The 19,862-nt window shown below is 44.8% G+C and overlaps 1 protein-coding gene across 3 annotated transcripts in view; it reads left to right on the top strand.

Moving 5' to 3' along the window:
* Nucleotides 1-2,525: 2,525 nt before the first annotated feature.
* Ptpn12 (protein tyrosine phosphatase non-receptor type 12) overlaps nucleotides 2,526-19,862 on the top strand; it is a 67,137-nt gene continuing 49,800 nt past the window's right edge. Inside the window, exon 1 of one of the 3 annotated variants that reach the window (XM_040735134.1) lies at nucleotides 2,526-2,698. In XM_040735134.1, the coding sequence (XP_040591068.1) occupies nucleotides 2,600-2,698 (99 nt within the window). In that variant the 5' untranslated portion in view covers nucleotides 2,526-2,599. The remainder of the gene's footprint in view (nucleotides 2,699-19,862) is intronic. The other 2 variants (XM_040735135.1, XM_040735136.1) reach the window with 2 other exon arrangements.

Below are 19,862 nucleotides of genomic sequence, written 5' to 3'. Positions count from 1 at the left end.
CTGCCAGCAGCTCTTCTAAAGCATGTCCACAGAGTGGTCACCAATCACTAACTGGGGTAGCAGGAAGAATAAAAACCCAGAGGCAGACACAAAGCAGCCAGTAGAGGGTTCTCACCTCTACCAAGGCTGGAGTGATCCTGTCCTTGGTGTGACTGAATGCAGACTGAGACCCTGAGCACCTGTCACATTCCTGTCTAGCGCTGGGATTAAAGGCGTGCACCAGCAGCAGCACCACCACCACTACCAGCACCACCACCACCACTACGTGCACCACCACCACTACCACCACCACCACCACCACCACCACCACCACTGCCTGGCCTCGGTGGCTGATTAGTGTGGCTAGCTTTGCACTCTGATCTTCAGGCAAGCTTTTCTGATCATAAACAAAATATCACCACAAACTGATTCTACATTCTTTGGACATATCAAAGCGAAGGTGGTGGTCACAGCAGTCCAAGCTTGTACCCCCAGCACCTTTGAGGCTAAGGCAGGAAGACTACCATGGGTTCAAGGCCAGCTTGGGTTATAGAATGAGACCCTGCCTCAGAGAAACCAAAATACGAAATAAATAAAAAGTAAAGGTGTTTCTGGTCATCTACCTATTTTGTTACCTTCAAACCTAAACTCTTTTGCTTAGTCTGTGAACTTTAGCCTTTGTAGTGGGTTAAACTACACTCTTTCAAAAGTTTATTTTTCTCCTTGAAGTGACTCAGTTTTATGAAACAGGATCTCATCCTGGCTGGCCTGAGGCTCAGTATCTCCCTACCTTACCCTCCTGACTAGGGGTATTACAAGCCTGCCTTAACCATACTCAACTCCTGAAAGTTTAACTACAGAGCAAGACTGTATCTCTTGACAAGCAGTATGACAGTCACCTGTAATCCCTGCACTTGAAGGCTGAGGTAGGAGGCTGTGACGGTCAGGCCTGTTTGGGTTACCTACTGAGACTCTCTTAAGAGTCAAACCCAAACAAAACTCTCTTTACAGGTACACACATAAATAAAAAGTGTAGCTGGATGGTGGTGGTGGATGCCCTTAATCCCAACAGCGACAGGTGATCTCTGTGAGTTCAATGCCAGCCTGCTCTACAGACTGAATTCCAGGACAGCCAGGGCTGTTACACAGATAAACACTGTCCTGAAAAACAACACACACACACACACACACACACACACACACACACAAAGAAAAAAGTGTAGGGGGATAGAAAGATTTGGAAGGACACATCTACAAGGACATATTTCTGAGAGAAACGGATTGGCACATATTAGGTGCATTGTTTTCTGTATTTTATTTTAAAATGTATTTGTATATTGCCACTCACATTTGTTGTCAACTTTTTAAAATTAAAGTTCATGGTGCAGCCAAACATTAGCTCAGGACGCGTATCCTGCATTGATATTTCCAATCTTAACCAAATTTCCTGGCAACCTGCTCTGTGAAAGCATGTTGTTTGTGCTTGTAGGTGACCAAAGTCAGTCCATGGACCAAATCCCAGTGGTGCAACATTACCACCGCAAAACCTTGTCCCTTCGAGGGGCGGAGTGTGTCGCTCGGAGTCAAAGTAAAGGAACTTGCGCTCTCGTTCTGATCCACACGGATATACTGGGGGTGTGGGGGGGTGTGCTTTGCGCAGATCGCTTTATTATGAAAGGTCAGATGGCTTCGGGGTGCGAACGAAGGTCTCCCATTCTATTCTGAGACCGTGCGAATTCAAAGGTAGCTAGACACCCGGTCTCCCACCGTGTGTGACATGTAAAGGACGCACTCCGGATTTCAAGCTTTCGCTCGCCGGGGTTAGCACGCATCTGAAAGGAGCGAGCGAGCCCTTTCGTCCCAGACCGCCGGGGGTTCCTTCACCCAGCCCGTACCGGGAGAGCACCTGCGGGCAGGGGCGGGCGACTCTACTACAGTTCCCAGCATACCTCTGTCCCGCCGGCCCCGGGCGCCCCGGGCAGGCGGGGTCTCGAGGTCCCGGCCGGGCCGGCGGGGGCGCGGAGGCGCTGCGGGATCGGTTTCCCTTCCCGCCTGGGGAGCGCAAGTGCCCTGGGAAGTCTACGGTCCGGCCCTGACGGCGCCGGGAGCCGGGCTCTCCGCAGCGAGCTGCCAGCGCCGCGAGGGACACGCCCCGGAAGCGGCTTCCAGCCACTCAGAGCGGAGCGGCGGGGGTGGGGGCGGGCGCTCGCGGGGCGGGGCCGCGGCGCGGGCGCGCGCGACTGGGGTGGCGGCGGGGACGCGCCCGTGGGGAGAGGCGGCGGCGGCGGCGGCGGCTGGCGGGGGGGGCGGGGGAGGAAGCACCGGGGAGGGGGCAGGGCGAGCGGAGAGCCGGGTTCCTCAGGCGGCGGCGGCGGCGGCGTCTGGGCCTGAGGAGGGCGGGGAAGGAGGATGGGGCAGGCTGGGCGCCGCGGCCGCGCGTAGACAGGGAAGCCGCGCCGCTCTTCAAGTTGCGCGCGGAGCCGGCCGGGGCCGCCGCAGCCGCAGCCGCCTCGCGCGGCGGGGACGGAGGGCGGGCGGACGGGCGGGACGGAGCGAGCTGGGGCGGACGGAGCGGGCGCTGCGGCGGCGCGCGGGCGGACGGCGGGGGGCACGCGGGAGGATGGAGCAAGTGGAGATCCTGCGGAGGTTCATCCAGAGGGTACAGGCCATGAAGAGTCCGGACCACAATGGGGAGGACAACTTCGCCCGGGACTTCATGGTGAGTGTCCGCCCTCGCCGTCGCCTCGTGCCGCGGCCGCCGAGCCTCGCCCGCCCGGCCCGCCCGGCGCTTTGTGTGCGGTGCGGGGCCGGGCGCGGGGCGCGCGCCCAGCCCGCGGGAGGCGAGGTCGCCCCCGCCCCTCAGCCGCTTGGTTCCGCGGGGCTGCGCGGCCCGAGCTGCGCCCGCCCGCCCGCCCGGCCGGCCCGGGAGCGCAGGGAGCGGTCGGCGGGCCCGGCCCGCTCCGGCCCCCGCCACCCCCTATTGTCTCCCCGGCCGGCCGGGCGGGCGAGCGGGCGCGGGCTCGCCTTCCCTTCCCCGCCTGCCCCTCCGGGGAGGGTCGCGGCCGGGAAGGCGGCGGCGGCGTCAGCCCCGAGTCCCCCTGCCGCTGCCGGCCTCGGTCGGTCGGTACGAGGGGACGGTGGGACGCCGCCGCTCGCCCTGGGCTTGTCCGCGAGGCGGCTGGCGGCTCTCCCGGCCTCCGTCTGTCCCGGACGGTTGAAGGCGGTCGTGCGGCCGCTGTGACTTGAGGCGGCTGAAGGGGGTGGGGTGGGGACCCGGTGTGCGAGGGGCTCATCCCGGAGGAAGCTGAGTCGGGACCCCAGGGGCCGGGGCCGGAGGGGATGTGACTATCACTTCCTATCCGGGGTGGGGGTGGGGAGCCCGGGAACAATGGTCCTGGTGGGGTGGAGGCGACTCCGGGCCGAAGCCCTGAACTCGCAGATAACCCCCGTCCCCCCTTTTCCGCCGCCGCCACCCCCCTTCCGCACCCTGCCGGTGTGGGCAGGCGTGAGTGGAGGCGAGGGGTAAAAGCCTAGAAGGTGAAACTGCCCCGGGTGCCCAACGCGGTGGGCGGGGGAGGGTGTCAGATCCGAAGGCGTGAGACCGGCAGCGACCGGCTTCCTACGTCGCCCCCCTCCCGCTCCTCTTATTTTTCTGCTGGACAATGTTCCCTCTAGGGCTGTTTCCCGGCTTAGGAGGCGGTGGTTGCGGCTGCCGCTGCTCCTACGGATGTTGCGCAAGACTGGGGCGTTGGAAACCCTGGAGGTCTGGGGAATGGAAAAGGAAATGGGACTTGGGAAGTCCTTTGCTCCCGCTCGCCGGGGGTTGGGAAATGAGCTAGGAAAAAAAAATTTTTTTTGCTCCTGTACAAGGTGCACTTCGAAGAAAAATCAGTTAAGTCTGAAATATGCTTAGGAAAAGTTGAGGTCTGTGGATATGAGTGGGCACGGAACGTTGCCACTTTTTATTCCAAAACGCAGGTGAAGTCACAGAAGTAGGTTTTCGTATTTTAAAGAGATTTCTGTCTCGTAGGACTTAAGCGTCAAAGTTGTCACAGTATTAATAGTATCATGGAGCTTTGTGATTTCCACCTCCGATTTATAAAAATAGAAAGTAGGAGCAAGATTTTGTTTAATATATGGTGAAGACTGAAAAGTGTAGATCAAATAATCCATTTATCCTTTATTTTAAACATTTTGTTATCTAGGTCGTGTTTGGATAAGGGACTTTTGATCTACAAATGTTAAAGTATAATTCTCCTTCCTAACGTCAGGAATTTTGGATGATGTCATTTACCGCTCTGTAGGAAATGTAGAAGACAGTTTATTTAGGCTGTCTAAAGCTGATGGCTCTCTACCTTTGTTGGTTACGGCAGGGACCATGTGGTCCCTGGACGCTCATCGTTTGCATGCGCGTGGACATACTCTTCAAGGGGCATTGTTTGGTAGTGCAGGCCATTCAGACAGGTGCCCAGTCCCTGAGCTTTTGGACAGGGAATGTAGCCTTGGGGTTCTTACTTTGGAGATGAGTCGAGGGTTCCTATTGAAGATGTCAGTTCACAAGGACCAAATCTGTTTCTATTCTTCCATAATACCAAAGTACATGTAGGTAATTCTACATTAGAGATTTGATGACTAAAGCTATTCTTTTATAGTTCTTTTATAGTGCTTGCTTTTTTTATTTCCTGGCTTGATAAGCAACAGCTATAATTATGACTGTTGGCAGTTGACTTTTTTCCCCTTGACTAGAAGGCTGGAAAGGAACTATCCTCTGTCACGGAAAGAGAATCAAAGATGATCTGATGAATTCTGACATGTTATTCTTAAATTTTGATGTGGATAAAAACTCCATTTTAAAATCAACATTGTAGAGCTGAGTTTTAAAGGGTATTATCACTGTTAAAACTGTTTCATTATGGGGGTCTCTCATAATGCAGTTTCAAAATTGGAAATTATAGAACAGTAATTATTAACAGTAGTAATCAGTAGTGGTAGTGCTTATTTATGCTTGGGAAAGTGGATTAGTTATTCATATTGTGGCCCTATTTCAAGCATGGAGCTATTTCCATTATTCTCCCTATGTTTATGTTTGTAATATGTCACAATAAATACACATGCCTTTGTAAGTAGTTGGGGGGTTGCTTTTTTTTTTTGCCTGAGGCACAGGGAGCTTGAACTCACTTTGTGACCTAGGCTGTCTTTGAACTGGAGGTAGCCCTGCCTCAGCCTCCCTAACACTGAGATTAAAGGTGTGAGCCTGTCATACCTGCGATGTCTTTGGGGGTTTTTTAAACTTAAGATTTTGGTCCTTTATTAATTACAACCACTTTCTAGGAATAATTTAAGTAGCTGTGTCACAATGTGGCATTTGCTTATAGTTGAATGTTTAGTCTATTGTATTTTCTGTTAAATACTTTGATTAATATGAATAAAGCCTCTACATGGTTTATTGCCTCCTGTCTCTGTACAGGAAGTAGTAAGTCAGGATACAATGTTTATATGTGCTTACAACCTTAAAAGGTTACTTTATACAACCAACCATATATAAGTAATGTATAAGTATATATATTGTAATTGTTTAATTATATTGATTTTATTTAATGGTTTAGAAATTGTATCTTGTTTGGTTTGAATTTTCTTTTTGGCATTTTTGAATCTAGATCTCATATAGCCTAGACTAGCCTTGAACTTGCTAAGTATATAAGGCTGACCTTGAACTCTGGACTCTCTAGCCTCTACCGTTCAAGTGCCAGAAATAAATTTGCCACTGTGCCTGGAGTGCATGTCTTAATTACTATTGACAGAAAAAGATTCTCCTCAGTAGGCATATAGTGATACCAGCAGTCGGGAGCTGACGGGAGGTGGGGTTGTGAGTTCAGACAAGCCTAGTTTATATGAGAGTGGGGTCTTGCCGTAAACACAGAGAGAGGAGAGAAGGGACTAACTGTTGTTTTGTTTGTGCTTGGCTTGAGTGCCCATGTGCCATGGCGTGGTTCCTCACATGTGAATTTTGTTAGCAAAATGAATAATTTGTGACAGACCTGGGACTTGCGCTTTACTCTCACCTCTTAGGCTAAGACGATGGTGCTCATGGGCATTTGACAGTTTTGACATGTGTGTGGGTTATTCATATGTATGGGTGTTTTGCCTGCTTGTATGTCAATGTGCCTACCACGTGCACACCTGATGCCCAGCAGAGCCCCAAGGAGGGTGTTGATCCCCTGGGACTGTAGTTACAGACAATGGTGAGTTGTCTTATGGTGCCCTTCTGGAGGCTGGGACATCTTTCAGCTCCCAGAGTTAGGTTTTACTCCGTACACATCCCCTGAAGTGGACTGGCAAAGAGGCATCCTTGAACCATGTGTTGAGGACCAGAGAGCCAATATATAATGCAGACATAAGGTGATGCCTGAGCCAGGAAGGCAGGGCTTGGACTGTGAGGAAGGGTGGTTTGATTCCCCTCCTTTTCCTCTGCCACTCTGATATCTAATATTTATATTCCTTTAGGGCCATAATGATAATTGTACACTGATTTCCCCTTGTATCTCTTTCAGGCATGTCCAGCCTTTTGACATTGTAATACCAAGTTGTCATCTATAAATTCACATGGGAAAATCATGCTCTGGAAAAACCTTACTATGTTAAATGAGTTACAGTTCTCCAGGCAGGCTGCAGGTTGGAAACACCTTTTAGGATTACAGGGAAAGTGACATTACTGAGAACAGTGAATGTGCTAGCTTATCATTCCTGTGGTCTTCCCTTCTCTTTCCCCACTCCCTACCTTCCCAGCCTGCTTGATAGGATTATTGGAAGCCTTCTCTTATTCAGATATGTTCTGGTATAGAAGCTGAAAGATGGAGCCTCAGGAGCGCCATGGAATGTTTTAAGAAAGGGCTTGATCTGAATCAGGTCAAGGAAAACAGAGCATGTGTAACAGATTTGATGAAACAAGCTTTACACCCAGTGTGGTGGTACACAGTCATGGTCCTGAGGATCCTGAGTTCAAAGCTAGCCTCGGGTTAAGTACTAGACTGGAGGTAGGGGCGAAAGATGTCTCAATGACTTACCAGGTATGAACAAAGTGTCATGACTCAAAGACCTCCAGCTTGGGGTACAGTCAAGCTAGAAGGTACCATTTATATAGTGGATAAAGGAGTAGGGAGAAACAAGTGGAGCTGCTCAGACAAGGAGGAGGTTTCAGAAGAGAAACAGGTTTAGTGCGGTACATGTTAAATGCTTGAGAAGTGTCCAGTACACATACAGAGCTCACTGTCGCCCACAGGGTGGGCATGTTGGATGTTTGTGAAGACGTGTCCAGTGCACTTTTTACCCACAGGGTGGATTTAGGGAGGTAGCAGTCACACGAGTTTCAGGAGGTAGTTGAAAGGCTATCGACAGGCATGAAGAGTGACCAGCTTTAGCTGGAATAATGTAGGTCTTGAAAAGCAGCTAGAGGGAAATGTTTGTGATTGTTCCTTGGGAAGGTGTGCTCAGAGTGGAGGGACAGGAACCAGGGATCTCAGAAAAGCCCGGAAGGGAATTGAGAAAGGAATTGTTACTAGAGTCAAGTAATAGTGCTAGAAGGACTGGTAGGTAAGATTGGTAAAACACCTATAAAAGCAGGGATTGGAGTATGAAGGAGGCTACATGACAGTGCTTAAGGAGAAAATAGGTGAAGGAGAGGTATAGTTTTAGCTACTTTAACATTTTGAAACTAGATGGTAGAGTCTGCAAAAAGACCCAAGTTTGAGAGAGAATGTTTTTTCTATATTACCTATGCACTTTTTTTTCAAGGTTTATTTATTATGTATACAGTGTTCTGTCTGCATGTGTCCCTTGCAGGTCAGAAGAGGGCACCAGATCTCATCATAGAAGGTTGTGAGCCACCATGTGGTTGCTGGGAATTGAACTCAGGACCTCTGGAAGAGCAGCCAGTGCTCTTAACCTCTGAGCCATCTCTCCAGCCCATACTTATTTTCTTTTAAGCACCATTAAGTAAAACTCTGAAATCTTCAGATTTGGTGCCTGTATTTGAAAGGTTAGAAAGCAAAAATGGGGGATGACTAAAGGTCTACAAAGATGTTTCAGACACTAGGTAAGTTTAAAATGTTTGTTCAATATTGTGGCCTATAGGGTTTTTTAAAGTTAATAATAGATTTATGGAGATACAATTGCTGACCATTAAGTTCATCCAAAGTGTAGAGTTCACTAGATGTTAGTATAGCACAGAGTTGGACAGTCGTCCACAGTGAATTGCAGAACATTTTCGTCACTTGGTCATGTGCTCATGGCCACTCCTCCTGGATGCAGCCGTCAGGAATCCCCCTTCTGTCTGCTCTGCGGATGTGCCTGAGCTGGACAGTCTACGTAAATGGAGTTGGATGTTTGCTTGTTTGAATATTTGCTTGTTTGACTGTGTCTGCTCTTTCGTTGTTGTGTGGTCCCTGGCTTTGTTTGCTTGTTTTTTTGGGTTAGGGTGTTGCAGTGTAGTCCTTGCTGCCAGCTGCATGGCTTCCTTCAGTCTTTCCAGGGCTGGGCTTACCAGGCCAGTGCCACCGCACTGGGTTGACATGTTTTCAAGATTCATGCATGTTGTAGTGTGGGTTATAGAATTTTTTATAAGTGAATTATAGTCTTTTATGTGGAGAATACATCTTATATGTTCATAAGTCTGTTGATTGTATTTGAATTGTTTCCCTTTTTGACCACTGAATAATAATGCTGCTATGAATGTGTGCAACCTTATGTGGGTGTATGCATGCTTTCAATCCTCTCAGATACACATCTAAAAACGGAACGGTTGGATTTCTTCTAAAACTGCATTTACCATCCCACATAATGGAATGTATGTGCTGCCCAGTTTTGCTATATCCCCATGTCTGTCTTTCTTATTAATGTTATCCTTGCATGTGTGAAATAGTATCTTGGGTTAGCTTGCAGGATTTTGTGTATGTAACTAGTTTTTGAAGCTCAATGAAAGGGAATATTTTTACATCCTTAAAATTGAATTAATGTATTCTGGCCGGGCGGTGGTGGCACACGCCTTTAATCCCAGCACTCGGGAGGCAGAGGCAGGCGGATTTCTGTGAGTTCGAGGCCGGGCTGGACCGACAGCCTCCAAAACCCTGACTTGTAAAACCAAAAAAAAAAAAAAAAATTGAATTAATGTAAATGCTTAATTGTTGCTAATTTAGTTAATGCTTTCTTGCCCATCCTCTGTGTTCACCCAGACATACTTAAATTTTAAATTTCCAGATTTTAATATAGTACACTAAAATTTACTTAATTTGTTAACTAGTGATTCCTGTATTTATTTTAGAATATTATTGAGTTTTTCCAATATTTGACATTTAGTTTAGAAAAGGTTTTGAAAGGATAAACAGACATTAACATTCAGATAAATTTATTTTTTCATGTGTTAACATATTGCTGTTTCTATGCCACTCATTTTATTAAACTCATAAGCATTTACATGTCCGCCTAACCTCATCTGAAAAGTCTCTTAGACTAGACTAGAGCCCAGTACCTAATTCTTGAAATGTCCCTGTGCCTTGACTGTAGTATAAATGCTGCTATCCATTGCACGAGTAGAAATTGTAGTCAAGTTTACTGCCACTAAGACAAAAGATTTATTTATTAGGTGAGTTCTTGGAAAAGTCCAAAGTAGTCTTGGGCTACTGTGAGAGCTGTTTCTGCCTTCTCCTGTGCACTGCTGTGTTACACAGTGTATTTTTAGCAGTCAGTGGGAAAGAAAGCGGATGACATAGTTAGAATGGTTAGTGAAATGCTTGTGGGTAAAGGCTCTTTGCTGCAAGCTTCAGGACCTCTGCTCAGTCCCTTGACCCCACATGATGGAAGGAAAGAACTGACTCCCACAAGTTGTTCCCTGATCTCCATGTGAGCATTGTGGCATGCACACACACATACATATGTGGAAAGGTAACTCATGCTGCTCTTACCGATGACCCAAGTTCTGGTAACTCGAAACTGCCTGTAATAACTTTAGTTCAAAGGGTCCTCTTCTGGACCCTGTGCACACTGACTGACATACACATAAACACATAAGTAATTTTTTCTAGTTAAAAAAAAAACTAAGCTGGCCAGGCATTGGTGGCGCACACCTTTAATCCCAGCACTCGGGAGGCAGAGGCAGGAGGATTTCTGTGAGTTCCAGGCCAGCCTGTCTACATAGGGAGCTCCAGGATATCCGGGACTAAGTCGAGATGTTTTGTTTGCTTGTACTCTAACCTGGCCTCAAACTTGCAGCAGTTCTATCTCAACCTCTTCAGTGCTGGAATTACAAACTTTCACTACCACACCCTGACAATTAAAAATTTGGAATGATTTCACTATTTACCTAAAGTGAAGAAGCAAATATGTACTTAACTCCCACTTTTCTGGAATAAGTATACTAATGTAATTGATCTGAAAGCATTTGTTTTCCACTGTAAAATTGGATTTTTAATACCATATAGGGAAAAAAAAAGGCTTTTAACTTGGTGGTGGTGGCGGCTCATGCCTTTAATCCCAGCACTTGGGAGGCAGAAACAGGTGACTCTCTGAGTTAAAGACCAGTCTGGTCTACAGTGGGAGTTCCAGGACAGCCAGGGCTACACCAAAAAACCCTGTCTTGGAAAACTGAGAAGAAAAAGGGGATTTTGTTGAAAAGGTGCCAAGTAATACACAATTGCTCTGAGCCGCTACTCTTCCACAAAGAAGCCGGACTCTTTCTGCATTTTCCTATTCTTTGGTGGTGATAGTTTTTCTACATTTCCTGTAACAGTGTCTTTGCAGACGTGTTTTAAAAGTTTTTGACATGTGAGTAACTACCCTCATAGGCACTAAAGGTGGTCACAGATTTGTGAGATTCATGAGTGTGCCCCCCCCCAGTGTTCTAGAATGGGCACTGAAGTTTTGGCAGTTAGAAAGCCCTGAGAAGACTTGTCAGAGGCAGTAGTGTTTTCCTAGGAGCAGTAGCTGTCCTTCAGGGAAGTCTGTGAACTCCTGAATTATAGCCAAGCTTTTGCCCTAGCTCATTTTAGGAGAAAGAAGGATTATAGCCCTTAGATACTCAAGGATTTGGATTCCCAAAATCTTAGAACATGTAGACTCTTAGAAAGACAATGAACGTTGCAGTTCTGCAGGCACTAATTTCTACTTCTGCCCTGCTGTCATTATGAGCAGGTTATCTAAATAAGCTGAGAATATGATACTTATCCAGGAAGACCAAGATGTATGGGTATAGAGTGTCTAAATAGTACTTAGAATGTTGTCAGTGGTAATTGAAGATACTGTATTGTGCCGATAAAATTATATTTACAGTTAGAAGAGAGGTGGGAAAAGCATAAATGTGCCTCAACAAATCATAGATGGATTCAATAAAGATAACATTTAATTTGATTCTTTTTGAGTAAAAATTTTATTGGGGGAGGGCCATGTGGTGATCAGATGACAAGTTATTGGAGTCTGTTCTCTTCTGTCCTGTGTGTTGCAAGAATTGAGCTGAGTGAACTCCCTTACCCATTGAGCCATCTTGCCTAGTCCAAGCTGATTCTGGACGAGTTTGTAAGGTCAACTAACAACACTTTCCAAGATGTGGAGAGATGGGGTTTGTATAGTAAACAGATATCTCAGTAACCGGTGACATTTCCAAAGGGAGACAACTTTAAGTGAAACTTGATCTCTGTTTTTGAATGTTTGGGTAAGGAATATTTTTATGTCCTATTATTATTTAATCTTAGAGTGAGACCTTTTAAAATCAAATTCTGGCCATATGGTCAGTGTTGGCTTTTAATATTTTTTGTGACAGGGTTTCAGAATGTAGCACAGGTTGACCTGGAATTTGCTGTAGCTTACGTTGGTGTTGTGAGTGCTAGGATTACATACATGTGCCACCACTTTAGTTCATATGTATGATGCCCTATTTTCTCTCTCTTCACAGTTTATAGAATAGTGCTTCCTTATTTGTGGTGTTGGGAAATTAGCTCAGTTCTTGAGTAGCATGTACAAGATCCTGGATTACATCCCTTCTAGTGCTATAAGAAAATAAAGCAAACATAAACTTGGTTTTGGCTTTTTTTCTTTTTGGTACTGGGCAATGATCCCAAGACCTTACATGATAAATGCATGATCTACTGTTGGGCTGTACACCTATTTTATTAAGTTTCTAGTGCCGTGATGAAGCACCATGACCAGAAGTAACTTGGAGAGGAAAGGGTTATTTCATTGGTAGCTTGTAGTCTGTCATCCAGAGAAGTAGGGACTCAGGCGGGGCAGGAGCCTGAAGGCAGGACATGATACAGAGGAAAGGATTTATTTCATTGGTAGCTTGTAGTCTGTCATCCAGAGAAGCAGGGACTCAGGCGGGGCAGGAGCCTGAAGGCAGGACATGATCAGAGGCTAAAGGGCAGTGCTGCTCACTGCCTTCCTCGTAACTCACCCATAGGTTACTTTCTTAGTTTACATTAGCTCTTCCAAAACGATTCTAACCAGTGTCAAGTTTACATGAAAACTAGCCAACACACACAATATCCTAGCTACTAGCTCAGTGTTTTTCATTGGTTCTGTCATATCTGTTAAAAAAATACCCCATTTTAAAATTACATTTGAGGAACCAAAGAGACGGCTCAGTGGTAGAAGAAAGAAGATACAGGAATTCACCACCAGCCATCCTAGCCAAATCAGTGAGCTGTAGATTTGTGAGCAGCCCCCTCAAAATATTGATAGAGGCTGGCAAAGGAATACACTGAACATTGAACTGGTGCATCCATGCCCACCGTATACACATAAACATTCACATGCTAAAAAAGAAATTACATTAAAAACCGTCCTTAGGTTTAAGACTGCCTTTGTGCTGAGAACAAAAGCAAGACAGGAAAGGAGCCATAATCCTGTGCAACAAATTAAAGAGATTTTCTATATTGTTTTTTGCCTACCTTTCTGTTGGGTGACTTGACTTCTGGAGTCCGACTCTAATGTTAAAGAATACTGAAACTGGAAATTAAGGTACTTGTCATTGGATCTTGAAAGGTGACAGACTGGGTTAACCAAAGACACAATGATATTGTGCTGTGTAGGCTAACATTTACTTTTATTAGTTATAAAACACTAATAAAGCCTCCCCAAGTGGAGAATAAGTGTCTTGAAAAATTTCCAAAAGCCTTTGTTTGATGTTACTAGCCTATATAGCCTTTGATGTTAATAGATTATAAGGAAGAAAAATCTTGTAAGCTTAGTGACTTTTTGCTTGTCTGTCCTTCTGCAATTCTCCGATGTCTGTCTGACATATTGGGGCTGTTTTGCCCATGTATCCCTTACATGTTACAGTACTCATCTGTCCTGAGCTTTAGGGAAAAGCTCAGAATGACTAGAATTGTTATATGCCACTTTCAGGTTACGGACAGGCAACTTGCCAGTGAGCTGAGTGTTCTGCTGTGTGAAGTTGGCCAAGGCAGTTGGGAAAAACTTCTGAAGAAAACCCAGGGAGGAAAGCAGCCCAAGAAGTGTATAAGACAAGATGTTTTTCAAAACCAAACCTGAAAAAACTATTTTAAGGTTTCATCTGTCTTTCAGCCACCTTTCTGTTACTGGAACAAATGCTTGAGATTGTCACGTCTTAAAAGAGAAAAATGATGTTTGGTTTTTGCATTACTGTTTTTGCAGTACATGTTAAGGTGATGGTCTGTCGCTGACTATTAATACCTTCTCAGCCCTTTAAAGCTTTATTTTATGTACATGAGTATTGTTTGCAGTTATGTGTCTGTACCATGTATATGCATGCCTTCAGAGGCTGAAACTGGAGTTAGAGGGTTGTGACCTCTGGGAGATGAACCATGCCTTCTGCAGGAGCAGCGTGTTCTAACTGCTGAGCTGTCTCTCCAGCTACAGACTTTTTTATGTGGACTACTGCTAAACTTCTTGCACTGCCCTTGAATTTGGGTGTGAGCTGGGATTGTGGGCCTGTGCTGTCGGCTTGGCAAAAGGTTGCATTTGGCCTACACTTTGAGAGGCTCCAGTTCCTGATGGTTAGTCTCATTGCTCTTAGGTATACAGTAAAGCAGTACATCATGGTAGAGTACGTCAAGACAGACAACTATCTCATGAACAGAACATGGAAGGAATGGAGTTACCCCACAATCCCATCTGAGGGCATTCCTCCAATAACTCAGTGACTAGTCTTCACCTCTTAAAATCCCTCCCACTTCCTAGGAATCTAATGCAGTGCAAGGTATTAAGTCTTCAGTAGCATGCTAAAGAGAGGTGGGTGTGGTGGCATATCAGCGCTTGGGAGGCAGAGGCAGGCAGATCTCTTGAGTTTGAGGCCAGCCAAGGCTACATGACGGACCCTGTCTCAAAACAAAGAAAAAACGTCAATACATAACTTACCTGCTGCCCATTACAGAGGGATAACTTGGGGATCACCTTTACTCTTATTTTTCTTTCTCTCCTTTTTTTCCCCTGTTAATCAGGAATTGTACACTAGAGGTTACTATGAAACTTTGATATTTTGAATTAAGAGGCTAGGAACTAAAAGGAATCTTGAGAATTATCTACCAACTCATAAAAACATTCTATAACATTGCCCATGATTGCTGCTTCATAAACTGATAAGTCATTCCCTTTTGTGTGATGTGGACTTAAGGCAGGTAATAAAATGAAACTGAGAAACCTTCATTTCAAAATAAACCAGAACTGACTATATATAAATTTTCTGTAAGAGATAGCTTTTCTATGTAAAAATAATGATGAGAAAAGTAACATCATTTTTTCTGGTCTCACTAATGTTTGACTTCATAGAAGGTAACTAGTTCTTTTTTTTTTTTAATTTAAGTTAGAAACAAGCTTGTTTCACATGTCAATCCCAGCTCCCTCTCCCTTCCCCCTCCCCACCAGGCTCCCCAGTCCCCCACCCAATCTCCACTCTGATCCCTAGGAAGGGTGAGGCCCTCCATGGTGGATCTCCAGAGTCTATCATTTCATCCACAGCAGGGCCCAGGCCCTCCCACAAGGGCCCAGGCTGAGAGACCATCCCTCATTGGGGGATGGGCACTCAAAGTCTATTTGTGTGCCAGGGATAAATACTACCCAAGGCCCCATAGATTACCTAGGCCTCCTCACTGACACCCACATTCAGGGGTCAGTCCCATGCTTTCCACACAGCCATCAATCTGGGGTCCATGAGCTCCCCCATGTTCAGGTCAGCTGTTTCTGTGGGTTAAACCAGCCCTGTCTTAACTCATGGACGATAACCAGTTCTTAACCGTGCTTTATCTTGTAGTGATAGAAATGAAGAAAACCTACAGGGATAGTGTCTTAGAAAAGAGGGGTATTTTATAAACTCTTTGAATTGTTCTTTTTAAACATTGGTCTTATATTTCATCTGTGCCTTATTTTCACATGTTACACATTTGTTACTGGGAAAATACTGGTTCATTGAGTTCACTGCCAACTTCCAAATGTTAATTCATTTTATTTAAAATATCAAATAATTATATGTGCTAATATTATCACCTCACTGGAAAGTGTTAAACATTGGAAGCTGTTAAGCTTGTGGTGAATTCAGGGGGAAGGAGAGACAGAGACATAGAGAGACATTGAGATTGTGACATCCCGAATTTTTGCTTGAAGGCTCCATATATGTCATTTGTTTCCTTTGAAGTGATAGACTTTTTACTTGTTCGTTTTGAAGGACATGTCTGGGGTACAGGTTTAGCTCTTTGTTGGAATGATTGCTTCCATATATAAAGCTCTGGATTTGGTTTTTAGCACCAGAGAAGAAAGAGGGAAGGAGAATGTCTAACAGTTACCAATCTAGGATATAAAAATAATGTTCTATGGAAAGGTGGCTAGTTCAGCTTATAACTGAAAATCAATCTAGGTCTCCCTTGTGCTAGGATTACAGGCATATGTTGTCACACCTGGCCAGTTCAAGTTAAGTTTTCTCTTGAGGTTTCTTATTTAACCCATCTACTATTTTATTTGCTTAGTGTAAAGACAGGGAGTTCCAGGACCTTGTGTCTTCTAGGTAAGAACTTGTACTGGGTGGTAACACGGGGCCACAACTCTAACCTACATGTATTGTTTAGAAATGTGTTGTTCAACCGTATAGGAGCTTAGATGGCCGAGATGTGCTACCGTACTCCAGTAGTGCCTCTGTAGCTAGGTGGTGAGCCCTGGGCACCGCCTCTCTACTGAGTTCCTCTGGTTGTCAACTTTACCCAGGTTGTCAACACTAATTGCTGCAGGACTCATGGGTCCTTTTGAGGTCTTCGGAGAGAAGTGGGAGACCGTGCCTCCCAGGTTTGTTCTCCTGGGCTTTGCTTCACACAGCTTTTTGCTGCTTTCATTTTGTATCTTTTGGCCACATCTCTGAGTGTGGTGTCTGAATCACCCTGGAGTCTTAGGCAAGGTTTCTGTATGTGAGTACTGTCTGGCCCCCTTTGATTGCCGCATGACTCCAGCACTACAGTCCTGGGAAGAGCAGGTTTTGATGTGCAGCTGGAGTCGTTGACAGATGGGGGAAGAAGATTCCTCAGGAGGAACAGACGAGCGTTTGAGAAGGCTAGCAGGGGCTGGCGCAGGAGGTGGAAAAATTAGGAGATGAATCGGAAGTAGGCTAGAGGAAACAGGATGAGGTTTATGCTGGGATTGAACCTGGGGCTTCATGAGATACGTGCTCTACCACTGAGCCGTAATCTGCAGCTGGAAAGTGTGAGCTTCATCCCAGGTATGGTGTGTGTCCCACCCCTCTCCTGCCCCCAGGCAAAAGTAAGGTTGTTGTTTTTAAAGAAGCTGAAGTTGAAATAGAAGCTTTGCCTGTTGAGATTGGGAGTAAAAAGAAGTGATTAAAAAAATTTGTTCAGAGCCCAGCATGATAGCTCACACCTTTAATTTCGGCACTCAGAAGGCAAAGAGCGGCTGGGGCTTACTACTCTACTTCATTTTTTTTTAAATCAGTTTCAAATCAATATGATTAAACAACAAAGTTCAAATTTTAAGTAACATTTTATTCTCTCCAGTTGTACCAGCTATATTACCTAACTTACTTGAGTGTGTTACAGATATAATTAGAACACCAGTTCTTTAACTGTGGTGTTTTGAATGTGGTTATCAATGCCTATAATGTCTGAAAGATATGCTCTGCTTTACTGAATGTATAGAAGACGCTATAGCACTGTGGAGGAAATAAAAAGATATAAAAGAGTACATCTGACAGACAGTGATTTATAGTCATTAGCAATAGTGATGGGATTGAAAGCCAGGGTTGGTAAACTAACAAATCCTAAAACAGGAAAAAACAAAACATAACATGAAATCAGTCATCATGATGGTGAGGGTCACATCTGAATCCTAACCTTTTTACAGTGTTTGAAGTCAGTCATCATGATGGTGAGGATCGCATCTGAATCCTAACCTTTTTTTTTAAAACAATGTTGAGCTTTTGTGCCTCTTGATTACTGACAACCTCCTACAAGTAATTTCAGTAGAGTTGTAACAGAAGAAAAAAAAATTCAGAAGGCCAGTAGTTTACCAGGAAATGTAGGTTTTTCTCTTTAAAACTTTGGTCTATTGACCACAGCTTTGTGGCACTCTGGTCTTGCAAAAATAGTTATTTTCCATATAGTGGTGAGTATATATTAAGCTGTTTAAACTGCAGATGTGATAATTGGCCTGGGCTGTGTTTTGTCAGTAAGAAATATCTGTGCTATAAATTTAGGGCTTGTCTTTAGTTTGTTTTTTAGTTTGGAGGTAAAGAAAATTGACTTTTTTGTCAGTTGATATACAACAGCTGGCCTTGATGTTAATTTTACTAATGATGATTTGCTTCAGCCTCCTGTGAAAACTGGTGGCTGTTTTCTTGGGAAAGTATTACTAGGAGCCATGTTTGTGTGTGTTCTTGGAGACAAGGTCGCAGCCCGGGCTGACTTCAGACTCATGTAGCCAAAGCTTTCCTTGAATTCTTTCATCATCATCATCATTGTTATCATTATTATTTTGAAACAGGGCCCCAGTATGTAGTCCTGGCCTTCTGGAACTCAGAGATCTGCCTGTTTCTGCCTCCTCTAAGTACTGGGATTGAAGACATGTGCTACAACTTTCAATATTGCCTTGAATTTTGGATCACACAACACACACACACACTTCTGTCCTACTTACTGTGTAAAATATTTTTTCTGTTTTTAGTTAACTTTGTTCAATAAAACTAATGCATATGGCAATATTTTTATTTATATTTTTGTTTATTTATTTATTTTTGCCAATACAGGGTTTCTCTATGTATCCCTGGCTGGCCTCGAACAGATTGCCGAGTTCTGGGATTAAAGGCCACCCAGCTGCATATTACAAAATTTTATTGTATTTAATTTTATGGCATTTATTTATTATGAGGGGTTCTCTTGTACACGCACAACACAGTGCTTTTATGGAGCTCAGCAGACAACTTTTAGGAGTGAGTTTTTCCGCCATTTGGGTCCTGGGTTTTGAACTCGGTTCATCAGACTTGGTGGGAAGCACCTTTATCTGCTGAGGCATCTCACTGGTCCAGTGTGGAATAATTTTATTGCCTTCTGATTTCATTAAAATCTTATTTGCATAAAATACCTTCATGGTAGGTAAAGGATAAACTTAAAAGTTTGTATTTCTAGCTAGGTGTGGTAACGCATGCCTGAGGTCCAAGCACTCTGCCGTGGGTTTTGGTCATAGGAGCGGCTGTTAATAAAATGTGAAGCTGTGGCCTGTCTCTTCAGGGAGTTCTAGTTCTGTCAGGTATGATGTGTAAGAGCTGAGGTAGAGATGAGGAAGCAGTTTAGGGGAAGTGAATGGTGGGCTGTGTTGCAGTACTAGTCTCAGGAACATGTTTGAAGATGCTATCTACTCTGGTACCCTCGGAGACGAGTGGGCCAAATGAAGCAGAGAAGGCAGCTGGGGTTAGCACACACTGGATTTGGGGTGGGGGGGTGCTTGGTTTTTGTTTGCCTTTTTTTCCAAAGAGACCCTGAGATTCTCTTTTATTTACCTCTTATGTCCTTTGTTAATCAGTCCTGACCTAACTTTCAGCTTCAAATGAAAAAAAAAAAAAAACATGGTTTTTGCCAGTTTCACCTGATGATGTAAAGTTTTGCCATGTTTATACAGGGTTAGATAGTTGTGGTACTTTACAACAAAGTCTTAAACTTTTTTTCACTTGGAACCTGAGGTACATACATACATACATAAATACAAATATACAATAGATACCAGTCAGACATTACTGATAATAATTCATAATTCTTAAAAACAATTCTTTGGAATGTACATGATTGTGCTAGTTATTAAAGGTGAGAGCAGGGCTAAGAGTATAGCTTCCAGTAGAGTGCCTGGCGTTGAGATCCACACTAATTAAGGGTTTAAGATGAGAGAGTTGTGTATGCTAATAAGGTAGACATGCTTTTTGAAGTAATTTTATTTATTTAAATTAGAAACAAGCTTTTTTACATGTCAATCCCAGTTCCCTCTCCCTCCACTGCTCCCCACTAACCCCCCCATCCCATCCCCTTTTTGCTGCCCAGGGAGGGTGAGGCCTTCCATGGGGGGGGGAATCTTCAAAGTCTATCCTATCATTTAGAGTAGGACCTAGACTCTCCCTCATGTGTCTAGGCTGAGATAGTAAACCTCTATGTGGATTGGGCTCCCAAAGTCCATTCCTATGCTAGGGATCCACTGCCAGAGGCCCCATAGTTTAACCAGACCTCCAAACTGACACCCTCATTCAGGGGGTCTCAAACAGTCCTATGCTGGTTTCCCAGCTATCAGTCTGGGGATCCATGAGATCCCCCCTCGTTCAGGGCAGCTGTTTCTGTTGGTTTCTCCAGCCTGGTCTTGACCGCTTTGCTCATCACTCCTCCCTC

This window comes from Mesocricetus auratus, unplaced genomic scaffold (assembly GCF_017639785.1).
Source record: "Mesocricetus auratus isolate SY011 unplaced genomic scaffold, BCM_Maur_2.0 Super-Scaffold_100043, whole genome shotgun sequence".
Taxonomy (NCBI): domain Eukaryota; kingdom Metazoa; phylum Chordata; class Mammalia; order Rodentia; family Cricetidae; genus Mesocricetus; species Mesocricetus auratus.
The sequence above is the reverse complement of the archived record's forward strand: the minus strand, read 5'-3'. Positions and strand labels throughout refer to the sequence as shown.